The 22,238-nt window shown below is 39.8% G+C and overlaps 1 protein-coding gene across 3 annotated transcripts in view; it reads left to right on the plus strand.

The window, feature by feature from the left end:
- The window catches only part of arhgap17b (Rho GTPase activating protein 17b), a 90,479-nt gene that overhangs the window by 16,745 nt on the left and 51,496 nt on the right, over positions 1 to 22,238 (plus strand). For all 3 annotated transcript variants that reach the window (XM_061974359.2, XM_061974361.2, XM_061974360.2), the window contains exon 2: positions 4,815 to 4,854. In XM_061974359.2, coding sequence (XP_061830343.1) covers positions 4,815 to 4,854 — 40 coding nt within the window. The remainder of the gene's footprint in view (positions 1 to 4,814; positions 4,855 to 22,238) is intronic.

A 22,238-nucleotide genomic window follows, 5' to 3' on the forward strand; every position in this document is an offset into this window, starting at 1 on the left:
TTAATTGATCCCTGTGAGACTTTAGTGTTGGCCTGCGCTAGGAAGAGGAGGGTCTTTAGAGATTACACAGACTACAACGTAAGGTCTATTACAGGATTAAACGACAACCACAATAATAAACACTTAGTAATTATCTGACCGTGTCAGTCAAAACTGAGCATTACTGTGTTCGAAAGGGCCATACAGATAATAATATGACATTTAAAGAATATAGGGCTTGACAGTAGGGATGTCCCGATCCAGGTTTTTGCACTTCCGATCCGATACCGATATTGTTTTTGCACTTCCGATCCGATACCGATACTGACCGATACCGATACTGACCGATACTGGCCTATCCGAGCATGTATTAAAGTTTAAAGTTATTTAGCCTACTTAGTTGTCAGAATCATGTTGAAAAGGGTTTTAGTACTCTTGATAACAACTAGCCAGCTGAATTAGGGGAGTTTGAATAATACACAATGGTTGGTAACAAGAAACTGACCTGTTTATTCAAGGATAAACACAAAATAGACAAAATTATACATGACAAACAGAAATGGCATCATTGAACTAGGGCTGGGCGATATGGCCTTTTTTTAATATTGCGATATTTTAAGGCCATATTGCGATACACGATGTATATCTCGATATTTTGCCTTAGCCTTGAATGAACACTTGATGCGTATAATCACAGCATTATGATGATTCTGTGTGTTTTGATTGATTGATTGAGACTTTTATTAGTAGGTTGCACAGTGAAGTACATATTCCGTACAATTGACCACTAAATGGTAACACCCCAATAAGTTTTTCAACTTGTTTAAGTCGGGGTCCACTTAAATTGATTCATAATACAGATATATACTATCATCATAATACAGTCATCACACAAGATAATCACATTGAATTATTTACATTATTTATAATCCAGGGTGTGGAGGGGGATGTAAGTGTCAAAAAGACAGCCAAAAGAGTTTGATATGAGAATAAATCTAAAGTTAAAATATAGGGTAGAAATGCATCCATTTGCAGGAAATGTAGTCTTGATTTTCAACATTTTCTTTCAAGGCTTGCATGTCTACATTAAAACATTCTTCTTCATACTGCATTAATATATGCTACTTTTAAACTTTCATGCAGAGAAGGAAATCACAACTAAAAAAATCACTAATTTTTTCATACGGCGTTGATCTGGAAATTTTTGCCTCGGCATTTTGATGGTGTGGGCGTGTGGCACCGAACGGAGATAAGCTTCTCGACAGACGTTCTAATATTTGAACAATGATGACGAAAACTGTTTTCTCTGTCATGTCCGTGTGTCGAAAATTGTTATGCGCTTATTTTTTTATTTGATTTTGTGCGTGGCATATAATTGCTATGCGCAGAGGACGTTTAAACAGTGCGCAATTGCACAAGCGCGCACCTTAGAGAGAACGTTGGTCACACGGCTGCGCGGGCATCACAGCTAACGTTAGCCATGCTGCTACCTCTCTGCTCGGGGAGGGCTTATACGTATGTGACGTATGACGTGACAGTATGTGACGTATGACGTGACAGTATGTGACGTATGACGTGACAGTATGTGACGTGTGTAAGAAGGTGCGCTTGCTGTCTGTGAGAGGGAGACACAGAAAAGAGTGAGAAGAGCCTGTCGTGTAATGCCAGCAGCTAAAAGGAACTGCGAATAGAATCCACAGACCTGTGGATGTGTTGAAGGTGTGCTGGAAAATGCGGAACGGAAATTATAGGGAGCAGCAGAAAAGTGGAATGTATTATTTAAATAGGTGCGTTGGAAAACGCGGAGCGGAGTTTTTTTTTTAACTGGATCTGGATCGGCATTTTCCCATGTCTTGCCGATACGCAATTTTTGGCAAATATGGGCAGCCGATCCGATCCAAATATCGGATCGGGACATCCTTAAGATTGTCACATCAAAACTATGAATGAACACATGTGGAGTTATGTACTTTACAAAAAAAGATGAAATAACTGAAAACATGTTTTGTATTGTAGTTTCTTCAAAATAGCCACCCTTTGCTCTAAATACTGCTTAACTACGTAAATGACCGCCATAACCACAACACCAGGGGGAGCTCCACAAACCACGTTAAACCCAGATTCCGATCTAACAAAAGTCTTAACTCATTCTCCTTCTATGCTACATCAATATGGAATGCACTCCCAACAGGTGTGAAAGAAAGTGCAACTCTATCTATTGATTAACGTGGACCCCGACTTAAACAAGTTGAAAAACTTATTCGGGTGTTACCATTTAGTGGTCAATTGTACAGAATATGTACTGTACTGTGCAATCTACTAATACAAGTTTCAATCAATCAATCTTTGCACACACTTGGCATTCTCTCGATGAGCTTCGAGAGGTAGTCACCTGAAATGGTTTTCACTTCACAGGTGGGCTTGAAGCTCATCGAGAGAATGCCAAGAGTGTGCAAAGCAGTAATCGGAGCCAAGGATGGCTATTTTGAAGAAACTAAAATATAAAACTTTTTTTTCCAGGTTTTTCACCTTTTTTGGTTGAGTACATAACTCCACGTGTGTTCATTCATAGTTTGCATGCCTTTAGTGACAATCTACAATGTAAATAGTCATGAAAATAAAGAAAACTCATTGAAATGAGAAGGTGTGTCCACACTTTTGGCCTGTACTGTGTATGATGTCATCACTGAATGTTCTTGGTATATCAATAAGCCACTTGACAACCTCTCCTATGCACCACACTCTCCATGTGCTGTTGCCATAATAAACAGTGACACAACAACCGGAAAGTCTGTGTGTTGGGACATGTCGGAGGAATCTGACGACTTCATCGCAGAGAGGAGCTTTATGCTGATTGGGCGGTTTATACTAGCAAACACACTGTTTGACTTCTTATCAAGTGTATCATAAGCACACTGCAGACCAGTTAGGCTGGATTGATGCATAAGTTTGTTTGCAGCCTGCTTAGTTGTCATTAAATGTGACAATAACAATTTGAAGTATGTATTTTGTCATGTAGTGTGTTATTTATGTAAAATATCTCTATGTTTGGTGGTGGTCGGAGGGGCCTTAGGTGCAAATTGACAGCCACGCTTCTGTCCTTCCACCTTAGGGCAGCTGTGGCTACAAATGTAGCTCACCACCATCTACAGGTAAAAGCCAGTAAATTAGAATATTTTGAAAAACTTGATTTATTTCAGTAATTGCATTCAAAAGGTGTAACTTGTACATTATATTTATTCATTGCACACAGACTGATGCATTCAAATGTTTATTTCATTTAATTTTGATGATTTGAAGTGGCAACAAATGAAAATCCAAAATTCCGTGTGTCACAAAATTAGAATATTACTTAAGGCTAATACAAAAAAGGGATTTTTAGAAATGTTGGCCAACTGAAAAGTATGAAAATGAAAAATATGAGCTTGTACAATACTCAATACTTGGTTGGAGCTCCTTTTGCCTCAATTACTGCGTTAATGCGGCGTGGCATGGAGTCGATGAGTTTCTGGCACTGCTCAGGTGTTATGAGAGCCCAGGTTGCTCTGATAGTGGCCTTCAACTCTTCTGCGTTTTTGGATCTGGCATTCTGCATCTTCCTTTTCACAATACCCCACAGATTTTCTATGGGGCTAAGGTCAGGGGAGTTGGCGGGCCAATTTAGAACAGAAATACCATGGTCCGTAAACCAGGCACGGGTAGATTTTGCGCTGTGTGCAGGCGCCAAGTCCTGTTGGAACTTGAAATCTCCATCTCCATAGAGCAGGTCAGCAGCAGGAAGCATGAAGTGCTCTAAAACTTGCTGGTAGACTGCTGCGTTGACCCTGGATCTCAGGAAACAGAGTGGACCGACACCAGCAGATGACATGGCACCCCAAACCATCACCCAACCATGCAAATTTTGCATTTCCTTTGGAAATCGAGGTCCCAGAGTCTGGAGGAAGACAGGAGAGGCACAGGATCCACGTTGCCTGAAGTCTAGTGTAAAGTTTCCACCATCAGTGATGGTTTGGGGTGCCATGTCATCTGCTGGTGTCGGTCCACTCTGTTTCCTGAGATCCAGGGTCAACGCAGCAGTCTACCAGCAAGTTTTAGAGCACTTCATGCTCCCTGCTGCTGACCTGCTCTATGGAGATGGAGATTTCAAGTTCCAACAGGACTTGGCGCCTGCACACAGCGCAAAATCTACCCGTGCCTGGTTTACGGACCATGGTATTTCTGTTCTAAATTGGCCCGCCAACTCCCCTGACCTTAGCCCCATAGAAAATCTGTGGGGTATTGTGAAAAGGAAGATGCAGAATGCCAGACCCAAAAACGCAGAAGAGTTGAAGGCCACTATCAGAGCAACCTGGGCTCTCATAACACCTGAGCAGTGCCAGAAACTCATCGACTCCATGCCACGCCGCATTAACGCAGTAATTGAGGCAAAAGGAGCTCCAACCAAGTATTGAGTATTGTACATGCTCATATTTTTCATTTTCATACTTTTCAGTTGGCCAACATTTCTAAAAATCCCTTTTTTGTATTAGCCTTAAGTAATATTCTAATTTTGTGACACACGGAATTTTGGATTTTCATTTGTTGCCACTTCAAATCATCAAAATTAAATGAAATAAACATTTGAATGCATCAGTCTGTGTGCAATGAATAAATATAATGTACAAGTTACACCTTTTGAATGCAATTACTGAAATAAATCAAGTTTTTCAAAATATTCTAATTTACTGGCTTTTACCTGTATGTGTGAATGTGGAGTGAATGAACGACGGGTGAAGTGCTTGAGTGTCGAGAAAAGCGCTATGTAAATCTGATCCATTATTGTTATTATTCCACAGGGCTGAGAAGACCGAGGTGCTGAGTGATGACCTCCTCCAGGTAAAGTTGCCAAGTTAATTTTATGACTGTTTATCTTTCTCATCCATAAATAATGACAGTATAGTGTCTCGCTATTCTGGATGATGATGTCATGGGTCAATATGTGGTGATATAATCATGCAGAGTGTTGTCCCAAGGCAGTGGGCTAAAAAAAACCTTCATCAAGCCCCAAACTAAGAGTGTAAAAGCCATTGTTTTCATTGTGGATTGGTTGGCTACTGTAATAGACGCAAAAAGGAAGGGGTGTTGAAAGTAGGCAATAATTGGAGATAGGCTGTTATTTCATACGTTTGAAAACCCAAAGGGGTTGTTTGCAACCTTTATGCGGATGCCTAGAGTTTCCAGAGTGTTGTAAGCATTATACCCCACCCTCTTCTGGCTTGTAGCACGTAATGACGTAACTACATGCGTGTGCATAGGCGTCGTATGGCCTATCGTAACAACTACATTAACGCAAATTGTTAGTTGCTTTTCTTTGACTTTTTTTTGTGTATGTGCACGTGCTCCCTTCATATACGTGTGAGTGACAAGCCTGAAAGCCAGACAAATTCCTCGGACCAACCAGCAATTTTTATTCAATATTATTAGTAATGGTGAAATATACAGACATTTTAAAATATGTATTTTCTTTTAATCCATTAACTAATAATCTTAACATACTGTAAGTCAGCTGGTGGTAATGTAACTGTGAGCAAGTTGCAAACAGCCCCTTTAAGTATTTAACTGAAATGGTTGGGAATGCATGAGAACGTGAAAAGGAAAACATCGCTATATTTGACCAATCTGGTTATTTATTAACAAGTATATAACCGTATTTTTCGGACTATAAGGCGCACTTAAAATGCTTTCATTTTCTCAAAAATCGACAGCACGCCTTATTACCCGGTGCGCCTAATGTACGGAATAATTCTGGTTGTGCTTACCGACCTCGAAGCAATTTTATTTGGCACATAGTGCATACTTGCCAACCTTGAGACCTCCGATTTCGGGAGGTGGGGGAGGGGGATGGGCGTGGTCGGGGTGGGAGGGGGCGTGGTTGGGGGCGTGGCTAAAAGGGGAGGAGTATATTTACAGCTAGGATTCACCAAGTCAAGTATTTCATATATATATATATATATATATATATATATATAACAAATACTTGACGTTCAGTGAATTCTAGCTATATATATAATATATATGTATATATATATATATATGTATATATATATATATATATATATATGTATATATATATATATATATATATATATATATATATATATATATACACAGGTAAAAGCCAGCAAATTAGAATATTTTGAAAAACTTGATTTATTTCAGTAATTGCATTCAAAAGGTGTAACTTGTACATTATATTTATTCATTGCACACAGACTGATGCATTCAAATGTTAATTTCATTTAATTTTGATGATTTGAAGTGGCAACAAATGAAAATCCAAAATTCCGTGTGTCACAAAATTAGAATATTACTTAAGGCTAATACAAAAAAGGGATTTTTAGAAATGTTGGCCAACTGAAAAGTATGAAAATGAAAAATATGAGCATGTGCAATACTCAATACTTGGTTGGAGCTCCTTTTGCCTCAATTACTGCGTTAATGCGGCGTGGCATGGAGTCGATGAGTTTCTGGCACTGCTCAGGTGTTATGAGAGCCCAGGTTGCTCTGATAGTGGCCTTCAACTCTTCTGCGTTTTTGGGTCTGGCATTCTGCATCTTCCTTTTCACAATACCCCACAGATTTTCTATGGGGCTAAGGTCAGGGGAGTTGGCGGGCCAATTTAGAACAGAAATACCATGGTCCGTAAACCAGGCATGGGTAGATTTTGCGCTGTGTGCAGGCGCCAAGTCCTGTTGGAACTTGAAATCTCCATCTCCATAGAGCAGGTCAGCAGCAGGAAGCATGAAGTGCTCTAAAACTTGCTGGTAGACGGCTGCGTTGACCCTGGATCTCAGGAAACAGAGTGGACCGACACCAGCAGATGACATGGCACCCCAAACCATCACTGATGGTGGAAACTTTACACTAGACTTCAGGCAACGTGGATCCTGTGCCTCTCCTGTCTTCCTCCAGACTCTGGGACCTCGATTTCCAAAGGAAATGCAAAATTTGCATGGTTGGGTAATGGTTTGGGGTGCCATTTCATCTGCTGGTGTCGGTCCACTCTGTTTCCTGAGATCCAGGGTCAACGCAGCCGTCTACCAGCAAGTTTTAGAGCACTTCATGCTTCCTGCTGCTGACCTGCTCTATGGAGATGGAGATTTCAAGTTCCAACAGGACTTGGCGCCTGCACACAGCGCAAAATCTACCCGTGCCTGGTTTACGGACCATGGTATTTCTGTTCTAAATTGGCCCGCCAACTCCCCTGACCTTAGCCCCATAGAAAATCTGTGGGGTATTGTGAAAAGGAAGATGCAGAATGCCAGACCCAAAAACGCAGAAGAGTTGAAGGCCACTATCAGAGCAACCTGGGCTCTCATAACACCTGAGCAGTGCCAGAAACTCATCGACTCCATGCCACGCCGCATTAACGCAGTAATTGAGGCAAAAGGAGCTCCAACCAAGTATTGAGTATTGTACATGCTCATATTTTTCATTTTCATACTTTTCAGTTGGCCAACATTTCTAAAAATCCCTTTTTTGTATTAGCCTTAAGTAATATTCTAATTTTGTGACACACGGAATTTTGGATTTTCATTTGTTGCCACTTCAAATCATCAAAATTAAATGAAATAAACATTTGAATGCATCAGCCTGTGTGCAATGAATAAATATAATGTACAAGTTACACCTTTTGAATGCAATTACTGAAATAAATCAAGTTTTTCAAAATATTCTAATTTCCTGGCTTTTACCTGTGTGTATATATATATATGTATGTATGTATGTATGTATGTATGTGTGTGTGGGAAAAAAATCACAAGACTATTTCATCTCTACAGGCCTGTTTCATGAGGGGGGGTACCCTCAATCATCAGGAGATTTTAATGGGAGCATTCGCATACCATGGTTTATATAGGGCACAGAGTGGGTGGGTACAGGCTGGCGTAGGGGCGTGGTGATTGGCTCATGTGTTACCTAGGAGGTGTTTCCGTCTATGGCGGCATGCTGTTACAATTTCGCTGCGCTTGTTGAGGGATGACAGGTCTGGACGGTAAATAATAAACAGTTTCTCTTTCAAGCATAGGAACAAAAACCTGCGAAATACCACAGAACTCAGCAAACACATTTGGGACCTCAAAGACAATAATGTTGAATATTCAATAACATGGCAAATTCTTGCATCCAGCACACCTTACAATAGTGGTAATAAAAGATGCAACCTATGCTTGAAAGAGAAACTGTTTATTATTTACCGTCCAGACCTGTCATCCCTCAACAAGCGCAGCGAAATTGTAACAGCATGCCGCCATAGACGGAAACACCTCCTAGGTAACACATGAGCCAATCACCACGCCCCTACGCCAGCCTGTACCCACCCACTCTGTGCCCTATATAAACCATGGTATGCGAATGCTCCCATTAAAATCTCCTGATGATTGAGGGTACCCCCCCTCATGAAACAGGCCTGTAGAGATGAAATAGTCTTGTGATTTTTTTCCCCACACATACATATATTGCGCTCTACTACGGTATCGAGCACTATTTTTTGGATAACCTTATTAAGACATATATATATATATATATATATATATATATATATATATATATATATATATATATATATATATATATATATATATATATATATATATATATATATATATATATATATATATATATAATAAATACTTGAATTTCAGTGTTCATTTATTTACACACATACACACACATAACACTCATCTACTCATTGTTGAGTTAAGGGTTGAATTGTCCATCCTTGTTCTATTCTCTGTCACTATTTTTCGAACCATGCTGAACACCCTCTCTGATGATGCATTGCTGTGTGGCACGCACAAAAGTGCTTTCATCAAATGCACTAGATGGCAGTATTGTCCTGTTTAAGAGTGTCACAACATTGCTGTTTACGGCAGACGAACTGCTTTACGGTATACAAAAAACGTGACTGCTGTTGTTGTGTGTTGTTGCCGCGCTAGGAGGACGTTAATGAAACTGCCTAACAATAAACCCACATAAGAAACCAAGAACTCGCCCTCCATCATTCTACAGTTATAACGTGATTGGGCAGGTATGCTGGTTATATTGTGTGTTAGGGTGAGTCCGCCAGAATTTCGGGAGATTTTCGGGAGAAAATTTGTCCCGGGAGGTTTTCGGGAGAGGCGCTGAATTTCGGGAGTCTCCCGGAAAATCCGGGAGGGTTGGCAAGTATGACATAGTGTAATGATAAGTGTGACCAGTAGATGGTAGTCACACATAAGAGATACGTGTAGACTGCACTATGACGCCAATAACAACACCAAAACTTTAAATGTTCCATTGAAAATAAAGAACATTACACACGGCACTCAAAAATCTGTCAAAATGTTTTAGTACGACTTTGAAGCCACACCGCTTGATGGATTGTCGGCCCATTACGGCGACCATAGTCAGAGATACAAGTATTACTATGGTGTGTGTATAAGGACTGCAAAATGGCACCCGTTAGCAGACATATTATCTGGCGTTTTTTTTGGCAATAATATGCAAAACCAACTTGTTTTACCTTGTGGTACCTGCTGATGTGTATTTGAGATCTGCATAAGTCCTGAAAATTTGCGCACGTCCGCCACTGTTATCTGTGGCGACACCGTAGTCATAAGCTTCTTCTTTTTCTCTATCTTCTTGTTATGGGACATTCACCCTCTGCTGTTGCCATTTCTAATATAAAGTAGCGTAAAGTTCTAACTTGTATCTCGCTATTGACACGCTAAAAACTACAAGTGGAGTGAGTTTACATAATTTACCCAAGGAACTTTAGTAATTATCGAGTTCCGGTCGGACGATTTTTAACGGGACACATTTCCCCTATTCCGCCCATAAAACCCAAATAATAACTATCCCAAAACTGCCAAAAATACTCCATTTACATTTCGTGACTTGAATATTAACCAGGTATTAGTGATATTGTTATTATAAGCGCTAACGCAGACAAACAATTTGTAGCGACGACATGATCACCAACAATGTTTACATCATCGAGTGGTCTGCTGTTTCCTCGCTTCCCTGCTCCTTGGAAGTTTATTGTAGAACATAAATCAGGCCTCTCACCTGCACAGAAGAAGGCTGAGGACGTGTTCCGACAAGTTGGTACACTTTGACATCCAATTTAGATCCAGGAATGGCGACGACACGAAAAGATGCTTGGTCATCTCTCCCCCGCCCCCTTTTCTTTGTGAAGTTTATGAAATTGAATTTAAGAACTTGCACACAAAGCAACACTGGGGGTGACTATGACGAGGGGGGCAGGGGGTCTTAAATGACCATTTGGTGTGTGTGGATAGGATAAGGTTAGATGGGTGTGGTAGTCTTTCTCCCGTGGGTCCCCTGATACCGACAGATCTTCACAGCAGCCCGGGGTCTGGTTTTATTTGTGAGCGCACACACGCTAGGACCGCACTCCACGCTACAACTTTTCAGTCTTCGCGTCTGGAAGCCCCTCACGACAGTCTCTGCTCCGTGACTTTTCAGTCTTTTTGGCTTTTTCTCTCCGGCAATGTCCAGCAACTGTGTCCACTCATCAGCAACTCCAACTCCAACAGTGTGTGTCGACTCGGCTGCTGCTGATGAGCACATACTTGCCAACCTTGAGACTTCCGAATTCGGGAGATGGGGGAGTGGAGGAGGGCGGGGGGGGGTGTATATTGTAGTGTCCCGGAAGAGTTAGTGCTGCAAGGGGTTCTGGGTATTTGTTCTGTTGTGTTTATGTTTTGTTACGGTGCGGATGTTCTCCCGAAATGTGTTTGTCATTCTTGTTTGGTGTGGGTTTACAGTGTGGCGCATATTTGTAACAGTGTTAAAGTTGTTTATACGGCCACCCTCAGTGTGACATGTATTACTGTTGATCAAGTATTCACTTGTGTGTGTGTAAAAGCCGCATATATTATGTGACTGGGCCAGCACGCTGTTTGTATGGAGGAAAAGCGGACGTGACGACAGGTTGTAGAGGACGCTAAAGGCAGTGCCTTTAAGGCACGCCCCCAAATGGTTGCCCCGGGAGATTTTCGGGAGGGGCACTGAAATTCAGGAGTCTCCCGGGAAAATTAGGAGGGTTGGCAAGTATGGATAAGCATGGCAGGTGATCGGATGATTAGCCCCAGCTGGGTAATCCAATCACCTGCCAGCTGTGCTTCGAGGCCGGTCTTTACACGCCCCATTCCTGCAGGAGCCGCGCCGACCACGCCCCCCTCCACAGTGGGATTTACCCGTACCCCGCCTTCCGCCCGAATGCAGCTGAGATAGGCTCCAGCACCCCCCGCGACCCCTTAAGGGTCAAGCGGTAGAAAATGGATGGAACTTAGTGTAGAAAGGGGCTAACAAAGTGCAGTTATCAATCACGTTTTTTTTCTCTATCATTTTTAATTTAAAACTGTAGTACTAACCGTTCGTAGTTTCACCGCAGTTACTATTAAAGGCCTACTGAAACCCACTACTACCGACCACGCAGTCTGATAGTTTATATATCAATGATGAAATCTTAACATTGCAACACATGCCAAGGTTAGCATACTAAAGTGCAATTTTTAAATTTTGCGCGAAATATCCTGCTGAAAACGTCTTGGTAGGATGACGTCAGCGCGTGACGTCACGGATTGTAGAGGACATTTTGGGACAGCATGGTGGCCAGCTATTAAGTCGTCTGTTTTCATCGCAAAATTCCACAGTATTCTGGACATCTGTGTTGGTGAATCTTTTGCAATTTGTTCAATGAACAATGGAGACAGCAAAGAAGAAAGCTGTAGGTGGGAAGCGGTGTATTGCGGCCGACTCCAGCAGCAACGCAAACACAGCCGGTGTTTCATTGTTTACATTCCCGGAAGATGACAGTCAAGCTTTACCATTGGCCTGTGGAGAACTGGGACAACAGAGACTCTTACCAGTAGGACTTTGAGTTGGATGCGCAGACGCGGTACCGTGAGTACGCATGCAGCTGCGGCTTCCGAACATTTAAACAAATTAATGGGGAAATCGTCGCTTTCTCGGTCCGAATCACTCTCGCTGCTGGTGGCCATGATTGTAAACAATGTGCAGATGTGAGGAGCTCCACAACCTGAGACGTCACGCTACTCGTCTGCTACTTCCGGTACAGGCAAGGCTTTTTTTTTATCAGCGACCAAAAGTTGCAAACTTTATCGTCGATGTTCTCTACTAAATCCTTTCAGCAAAAATATGGCAATATCGCGAAATGATCAAGTATGACACATAGAATGGACCTGCTATCCCCGTTTAAATAAGAAAATCACATTTAATACCGTTTATGAGTACAATACAGTGTTTCCCACAGGACGGGCATCTATTTGCGGTGATGTGGTCAGGGGGCGGGGGGGGGGGCAGCGGCGATGACCAAGAAGAACGCGGAGTTGGAATATAATTACAACATTTTATGTACATATTTATATACAGATTTGAACAATTAGTGATTCACTGAAATATATTTATTAATTGTGGTTCTTACAAAAAATATATCTTATAAAATATAAAAGCTAAAATGTCTCTTAAAGCTCTGCCCCTTTAATTAGTGAATACTAAATAATTTAACTTTAGCCTACTACTACAACCATATTATTTACCAGCAACATGAAGTGAAACAGAGGCAGAGGTGTCCTGCCACAGTCAGTCAACCTCCTGCTGCTGCTGAACAGGTCGCACCTGTGGTCCGGACTGTAGGCCTACCTCCTCTCCAAGTCGAGCCCTTTTCGGCCGTTGAAAATATTTTTCTATACTCATCTGTGTGAAGGAGTGAACATCCAACATTAGAATTTATTACTAACGAGCAGAACCGCTCTATGTACAGTGCCGTCTAACCTTAAGCGGCAGCAGCTCAACACATGCAGGGTTCAACGTTAAGGTTTTTTCTACTTGCCCGACTTCTCAAATCTTCTTGCCCCAATATTTTTACTCGTCCTGCCTAGGTTTTTTTCTGGCTGTGTAGTGCTCATGGCTTATATCTTACTAAAATCCTTCCCGTTGACTATTTACAACACTACACAGTATTTATTATTATTATTATCTATAATTACATTTAAATGGCATTGCATACATGTAAAATTAAATGCTATTTCACATTATTTGACCAGTAGCAGTTACACTCATCTGAACAGGTCAGCCACCTGTTTAAAGCCCGATCACAGTTGAAATCTTGAAATGAAGGGCCTTTAATGGCCAAAACATTAACCTGGACAACATTTTAACAGCTGGTTGGCGCAACATATGGACCGACTCAACTGACACTGATTTTATGACCTAGTACAGTGGTTCTCAAATGGAGGTACGCGAACCCCTGGGGGTACTTGAAGGTATACCAAGGGGTACGTGAGATTTTTAAAAAATATTCTAAAAATAGCAACAATTCAAAAATCCTTTATAAATATATTTATTGAATAATACTTCAACAAAATATGAATGTAAGTTCATAAACTCAGTGAAGCACAAGCTCAGGTTTGTCACTAAAATGTCTGTCAAAAAGAACTGTGAAAAGAAATGCAACAATGCAATATTCAGTGTTGACAGCTAGATTTTTTGTGGACATGTTCCATAAATATTGATGTTAAAGATTTTTTTTTTTGTGAAGAAATGTTTAGAATTAAGTTGATGAAACCAGATGGATCTCTAATACAATCCCCAAAGAGGGCACTTTAAGTTGATGATTACTTCTATGTGTAGAAATCTTTATTTATAATTGAATCACTTGTTTATTTTTCAACAAGTTTTTAGTTATTTTTATATCTTTTTTTCCAAATAGTTCAAGAAAGACCACTACAAATGAGCAATATTTTGCACTGTTATACAATTTAATAAATCAGAAACTGATGACATAGTGCTGTATTTTACTTCATCTTTTTTTTTTCAACCAAAAATGCTTTGCTCTGATTAGGGGGTACTTGAATTAAAAAAAAAAAATCACAGGGGGTACATTGCTGAAAAAAGGTTGAGAACCACTGACTTAGTATATACAATAATATAAACCAAGTCATTGTATTTCATTTAGGATTATTTCATAACTTCATTTAAATAAAAATATATTTTTTGTCTTTTTTAGACACAGTCAATAAATAATGTGAACATGTATCATAACATGGAAATCTAAGAGAACGTGTTGTGGATGAGGATGCTTGTGGACCTGGAAATTATTATTTAATTTTTTTTACACATTTTTATTTCCAACGTATTCAATTTTAGACGCTTTCTCTTCTTAGTTATTATTTCTCCGGCTGTAGAAAAGACACGCTCACAGGGCACAGAGGAGGCGTCAGTGCGACAGTTGGCGTATCGGTCACGTGACCAAAACAGCTCATGATCGGTCACGTGACTTTCTAAAAGCGGTACGCGCACCGACACAGGGTTTCGCTCTATGAGCTCGACGCATGCGCCGATGCATCGGTGTTGCCGGACCCATCACCACTATCTACCTATAACACCTGTACAAATGAAGCAATGCTACCACGCTAGCAAGCGTTAGCTAGCCAACTATGAGCCACCAAGCTGCTAACTGTCGCCAAAAGGCACCATTTAAGTTTTTTTCCCCATGGCATCCTGGATCAAGGCTTTCAGCAGCTTTTGGACGTTTGAGGTAGAAACGTAGGAAGCGCCATCATTATGAAAAGTAACCGGCGAGTATTTTGATTCCGTCCGTCCGTTCGTCCTTCCGTCCCTCTTCTTCTTCTTCTTCTTCTTGCTATTGGCGTAGTTACAATGCATAGTAGGCTACCGCCACCTACTGCACCGGACGTGTAACTACAAGCAACATTCACAGACAGTCCCATTGCTTTTATGGGCGGTCGAGCGAGTCAAAAGCCGAAAAATCCATTTGTGGCGGACGTAATTCTTTCGTGGCGGGCCGCCACAAATAAATGAATGTGTGGGAAACACTGCAATACTTAGTCATGAGCAAAAACAATTTCGGGGCGGAAAAAGCACACACTACATTTATGAACATAAAAAGAAATTGGCCATTGTGACCTAAGAAGTAAGGACAGCTGTCGGAAGTTGAGCTACATGCACGGCTAAATCCTCCAGGCTCCATTATTGTACTCAATGCAACACCAGCATGCAAACAGGATTTCAGATTATTTAGAGAGAGATTCTCCCATCAGTCATTCTTGTTAAGTCAAACATCGAAGTCTGCTAAAGTCATCATCAAGTCTCAAAGCAAGACTCGTTAAGTTACACCAGTGATTCTCAAACTTTTTTTGTCATCCCCCACTTTGGACAAGGGGGAGTTTTCAAGCCCCACCTGCCCCCATCGCCCCAACAGAGCGCTAATGCCAAGCTTTAACATTTTCAAATTTATTGAACATCAAGTTGTATACATTCAAACTCAATAACATAAAATAACATCAAGTTCAATGATAAATAAAATAACTGTGCAGCTGTGGTACAACTTGCATCAAGTTCAATAATAAATAAAATAACTTCCATCAAGTTCAATAATAAATAAAACAAAAGTGTTATAACTTGCATCAAGTTCAATAATAAATCAAAAAAAGTGTTATAACTTGCATCAGGTTCAATAATAAATAAAAAAAAGTGTTATAACTTGCATCAAGTTCAATAATAAATAAAACAAAAGTGTTATAACTTGCATCAAGTTCAATAATAAATCAAAAAAAGTGTTATAACTTGCATCAAGTTCAATAATAAATCAAAGTGTTATAACTTGCATCAAGTTCAATAATAAATCAAATAAAAGTGTTATAACTTGCATCAAGTTCAATAATAAAAAAAAAAAAAGTGTTATAACTTGCATCAAGTTCAATAATAAATTAAAAAAAGTGTTATAACTTGCATCAAGTTCAATAATAAATCAAAAAAAGTGTTGTAACTTGCATTACGTTCAATAATAAATCAAAAAAAGTGTTATAACTTGCATCAAGTTCAATAATAAATCAAATAAAAGTGTTATAACTTGCATCAAGTTCAATAATACATAAAAAAAAGTGTTATAACTTGCATCAAGTTCAATAATAAATCAAAAAAAGTGTTATAACTTGCATCAGGTTCAATAATAAATAAAAAAAAGTGTTATAACTTGCATCAAGTTCAATAATAAATAAAACAAAAGTGTTATAACTTGCATCAAGTTCAATAATAAATCAAAAAAAGTGTTATAACTTGCATCAAGTTCAATAATAAATCAAAGTGTTATAACTTGCATCAAGTTCAATAATAAATCAAATAAAAGTGTTATAACTTGCATCAAGTTCAATAATAAATAAAAAAAAGTGTTATAACTTGCATCAAGTTCAATAATAAATTAAAAAAAGTGTTATAACTTGCATCAAGTTCAATAATAAATCAAAAAAAGTGTTGTAACTTGCATTACGTTCAATAATAAATCAAAAAAAGTGTTATAACTTGCATCAAGTTCAATAATAAATCAAATAAAAGTGTTATAACTTGCATCAAGTTCAATAATACATAAAAAAAAGTGTTATAACTTGCATCAAGTTCAATAATAAATTTAAAAGTGTTATAACTTGCATCAAGTTCAATAATAAATCAAAAAAAGTGTTATAACTTGCATCAAGTTCAATAATAAATTTAAAAGTGTTATAACTTGCATCACGTTCAATAATAAATAAAAAAAAGTGTTATAACTTGCATCAAGTTCAATAATAAATCAAATAAAAGTGTTATAACTTGCATCAAGTTCAATAATAAATCAAATAAAAGAGAAAATGAAAGCATAGTAAAAAAGATAATCTAAGAATATAATAATAAAAAATTTTTTTTAAGTGAATTTTCCTCCCGTTCCTCGCGCCCCACCTGTCATGTCTCTATTCCCCACCAGTGGGGCGCGCCCCACACTTTGAGAAACGCTGAGTTACACCATCATGTCGACTCTTTCATTTTGGGTTTGGCGGCAGCAGCAGGAGGAGACTTTGTGGTTTTTCCTCTGAAGGAGAATCCAGGCAATGTTCTGCTATCTTAGAATCACACTGCTTGTGTGTCAGTGGGGGATGGGACTGACGTCACTGCTTGGGAAAAAAAAAAATACTTTGAGAAAACAAGCATATCCAGACAAGAAGGGAGATGAGGAGCAATGGTTGGTGATCAACTTTTGTTCGGGCTAGTAATTATGCTAACTTGACGGTAAACCTCTCGGGAACAGGAGGCATTTTGCTTGTCCTCTTTGACGTCAGGAGCTTTGTGCTGCTGAGTTGGACATTCCTTCAGTCAGGAATGCAACCGTCGGAATCACTGCCTCATCAGTCAGCTATTAAAGAGTCATCTATTTCTTTATCTGTTTTTAGCGCCGTCCCAGTCGCTCAAACAATTAGAAATAAAACCATTTTTTTTCCAGCATGCTCCTGTAAACCCCTTCCCAGAGGCCTCCAAAATGTGAAATTTGACGCTCTGCTTTCCACGGCATAGAAGTCTTAGTCTTTTTCCATCTGTTGTTCCATAGTGTTTTTACGCTGGCTGATGCATTGGTCCTGTTTGGACGTGTTCTGCTTCAGTGGGAGAGTTGGGAAAAATCTCTTAACATTTTGGGAATAATAGTGACATCACTGTATCACTATACAGTAGGGGTGTAGCGGTACGTGTATTTGTATTGAACCGTTTCGGTACGGGGGTTTTGGTTCGGTTCGGAGGTATAGGTTTTTTTCAAAATTTTACCCATCACGCAATATCCCTAAAAAAAAGCTTCAAAGTGCCTGATTTTGACCATCATTATATACACCCGTCCATTTTCCTGTGACGTCACACAGTGATGCCAATACAAACAAACATGGCGCATAGAACAGCAAGCTATAGCGACATTAGCTCGGATTCAGACTCGGATTTCAGCGGCTTAAGCGATTCAACAGATTACGCATGTATTGAAACGGATGGTTGTAGTGTGGAGGCAGGTAGCGAAAACGAAATTGAAGAAGAAACTGAAGCTATTGAGCCATATCGGTTTGAACCGTATGCAAGCGAAACCGACAAAAACGACATGACAGCCAGCGACACGGGAGAAAGCGAGGACGAATTCGGCGATCGCCTTCTAACCAACGATTGGTATGTGTTTGTTTGGCATTAAAGGAAACTAACAACTATGAACTAGGTTTACAGCATATGAAATACATTTGGCAACAACATGCACTTTGAGAGTGCAGACAGCCCAGTTTTCATCAATTAATATATTCTGTAGACATACCCTCATCCGCTCTCTTTTCCTGAAAGCTGTCCAGTCCAGTTGGAAATGCATCTGCTTTGAGTGTCGCAGGATATCCACACATTCTTGCCATCTCTGTCGTAGCATAGCTTTCGTCGGTAAAGTGTGCGGAACAAACGTCCAATTTCTTGCCACTTTGGCATCTTTGGGCCACTGGTGCAACTTGAATCCGTCCCTGATCGTGTTGTTACACCCTCCGACAACACGCCGACGAGGCATGATGTCTCCAAGGTACGGAAAACAGTCGAAAAAACGGAAAATAACAGAGCTGATTTGACTCTGTGTTTGTAATGTGTTTGAGAAAATGGCGGATTGCTTCCCGATGACGTCATCGCTCCGAGAGCGAATAATAGAAAGGCGTTTAATTCGCCAAAATTCACCCATTTAGAGTTCGGAAATCGGTTAAAAAAAAAAAAAAGGTCTTTTTTCTGCAACATCAAGGTATATATTGACGCTTACATAGGTCTGGTGATAATGTTCCCCTTTAAAGGCACTGCCTTCAACGTCCTCTACAACCTCTACAAACAGCGTGCCGGCCCAGTCACATAATATATGCGGCTTTTACACACACATAAGTAAATGCAATGCATATTTGGTCAACAGCCATACAGGTCACACTGAGGGTGGCCGTATAAACAACTTTAACACTGTTACAAATATGCGCCACACTGTGAACCCACACCAAATAAGAATGACAAACACATTTCGGGAGAACACGCACCGTAACACAACATAAACACAACAGAACAAATACCCAGAACCTCTTGCAGCACTAACTCTTCCGGGACGCTACAATATACACCCCTGCTACCACCAAACCCCGCCCACCAAGTAAATTTTGATATTTACCTCAGAGTGCTGCAAATAGAAAAGAGGCATAACGTTTTTTATTTACATTTTATTTAATATACCATTGATGTTTTTTCGTTTGTTTTCGAGAGCGAATAATAGAAAGGCGTTTAATTCGCCAAAATTCACCAAAATTCACCCATTTAGAGTTCGGAAATCGGTTAAAAAAATATATGGTCTTTTTTCTGCAACATCAAGGTATATATTGACGCTTACATAGGTCTGGTGATAATGTTCCCCTTTAAACAAGTTGAAAAACCTATTGGGGTGTTACCATTTAAGGGTCAATTGTACGGAATATGTACTGTACTGTGCAATCTACTAATAAAAGTTTCAATCAATCAATCAAGGTCTTTGAAAGCTTGAGTCACCTGTACTGCCGATCTGATAATTAGGTTGGAGTCCAATTTAAAATGTGTTTGTGCACAAAGTCACAGACATGACATTTTGTACATTGTACGTGTTTCTCATGGAGGACTCTGAACGCGCTAATCTGCACCAGACAATGTGGTCACTCGTGCATCCAGACCCGCCAACACCGCAGTCTCAGGCCACTGTATTTTTTTTTTTTTAGATCTTAGTCTGGATTTAATCAAGTCTTCAAGAGAAATACATACTTCCCTGTGTGAATTGGTGAGATAATCAATTGGCTCCAGACAGGGGAAGTTCAGCTGTGGTTTGGCATCATCAGAGAGAGAAGACGACAAGTTATAGAGCCTCGCAAAAAGATGAGAGATTAAGATGAGAGAATCCCGCAGCTAATGAGGCGCCCACGTAGTTGCTCTGTTTATTTTGAAACAGGAAAAGGAAGTGTGCGCTCAGATATGCCATCTTTGTCAGATGGGCTTATTAAAGTTCAAAAAGATACACATGACGGGGCCTGCTGATATCAGGGGTATTTAGCACATACTTGCCAACCCTTCCGGATTTTCCGGGAGACTCCCGAAATTCAGCGCCTCTCCCGAAAACCTCCCGGGACAAATTTTCTCCCGAAAATCTCCCGAAATGCAGGCGGAGCTGGAGGCGTGTTGACAGCCTGTTCACACGTCCGCTTTCCCACAACATAAACAGCTAATGATCGAGGGCGAGTTCTTGGTTTCTTATGTGGGTTTATTGTTAGGCAGTTTCATTAACGTCCTCCCAGCGCGGTAACAACACACAACAACAGCAGTCACGTTTTCGTCTACCGTAAAGCAGTTCGTCTGCCGTAAACAGCAATGTTGTGACACTTTTAAACAGGACAATGCTGCCATCTACTGTACATGCATATGTGACCCACCCATAATGTGTCACATTTTTGTGTTGATTTATTTATTTTATTTTGTGGTTTGAATTCGTTTTTAGAGCTGTCATTACACATTTATCAGTATTCACATTGGTCAGTAGGGGGCAGTAGGGCGTTTCTTCCCAATTGAATGCTATCACCTGCAGACCGGAAGTGTCTTGTCATTCTGATGAGCGCGACCAGTCTGTGAACAATTGAATCGTCCTGTGTGCTTTTTCCTCCTGTATAACAGGTTAGTTTTGGTGAATCAACTCACTGAATAATATCCATGTGATCTTTATAAGTTTAAGTACACATTCTGATGGTGGAGCCTAACTCTAAAGTGTTTGTGAGTTGTAGTTTGTATTTGTGAATGAATCCAGTGCACAGCTGCAGTAATCAATACAAAAAGGCGACGTGTGTGCGCAATGTTTATATAGGAACTTCTGATCCTAATTCAGACTCCCAAATTAGAGCTCCCGTTTTCTTATTGATTTTATAATGTATATTTGTATAATGTGTGTGTTCTGAAATAGTGACAGAGAATAGAACAAGGATGGACAATTCAACCCTTAACTAAAATGAACACTGAAATTCAAGTATTTCTTTTATTTATGTATTTATTTATATATATATATATATATATATATATATATATAACTAAAAATAAATAAATATATATATATATATAGCTAGAATTCACTGAAAGTCAAGTATTTCTTATATATATATATATCTTAACCACGCCCCCCGCCCCCCCGACCACCTCCCGAAATCGGAGGTCTCAAGGTTGGCAAGTATGATTTAGTAGGATGTAATACAAAAACAAACAACACAATGTGCTGTGATTAAAGAAATAAACATGGCATGGGTTAAAATAAGAATACAATGACTATTAAGGATTTGTTACTACTTTGTATTACCTGGCCGTCGAGGGAAGACTACGGAAAACATTGAATGCATTTGGACTGGCAGCTATTGTCCGCCATGTATGTCGCGGACTCAACGTCTAGGTCCAGAGTATGTAAAGTCACCAAAAAGGAATGGACAATGAAGGTGAAGGCAAAAGAGTGAGGAGTGTCCAGACCAGATATCTAGATGCCTAGATTGATTGTTGTCAAATGTTCTTTATCACATTGTGTACTTTTACCTGTCCATTAAAGACTTGATTAATTTATGATGTCTCAGGTGTGATTCACCACAATAGGGCCCCACAGCACACTGGATTCAAAGTTAATTGAAATACCACAACACTGGATATTGTTCAGATAAGTTCAGATGATAACTCGTAAATAGAAGTCCGCTTACAGCCAGCGGAGGTCCCCTATTCCGCCCATAAAACCCAAATAACAACTATCCCAAAACCGTCAAAAATACTCCATTTACATTTCGTGACTTAAATATTAACCAGGTATTAGTGATATTGTTATTATAAGCGCTGTACAAACAATTCCAATGTGCTGTGATTAAAGAAATAAACATGGTATGGTTCAAAACAACAGTACAATGACTGTTATGGATTTGTTACTGCGAGGTAGTCTTGACTTAGATATAGTAGACCCATACAGGTGCTAGCAATAATATTAATTGGCCTTACATTCCATTTATATTTTTAAGAACATTATTCCACAATTGTACTTTCTGTTTTTTTTGGGGGGGGTAGTAGGGATGTCCCGATCCGATATTTGGATCCGATATTTGGATCGGATCGGCTGTCGATATTTGCCAAAAATTGCGTATCGGCAGGGCATGGGAAAATGCCGATCCAGATCCAGTTTTAAAAAAAAGTCCGCACCGATTTAAATAATACATTCCACTTTTCTGCTGCTCCCTAATTTCCGTTCCGCATTTTCCAGCACACCTTCAACACATCCACACATCTGTGAATTCTCACGCAGTTGCTTTTAGCTGCTGGCATTACACGACAGGCTCTTCTGACTCTTTCCTGTG

Source organism: Nerophis lumbriciformis, linkage group LG22 (assembly GCF_033978685.3).
Source record: "Nerophis lumbriciformis linkage group LG22, RoL_Nlum_v2.1, whole genome shotgun sequence".
Taxonomy (NCBI): Eukaryota; Metazoa; Chordata; class Actinopteri; order Syngnathiformes; family Syngnathidae; genus Nerophis; species Nerophis lumbriciformis.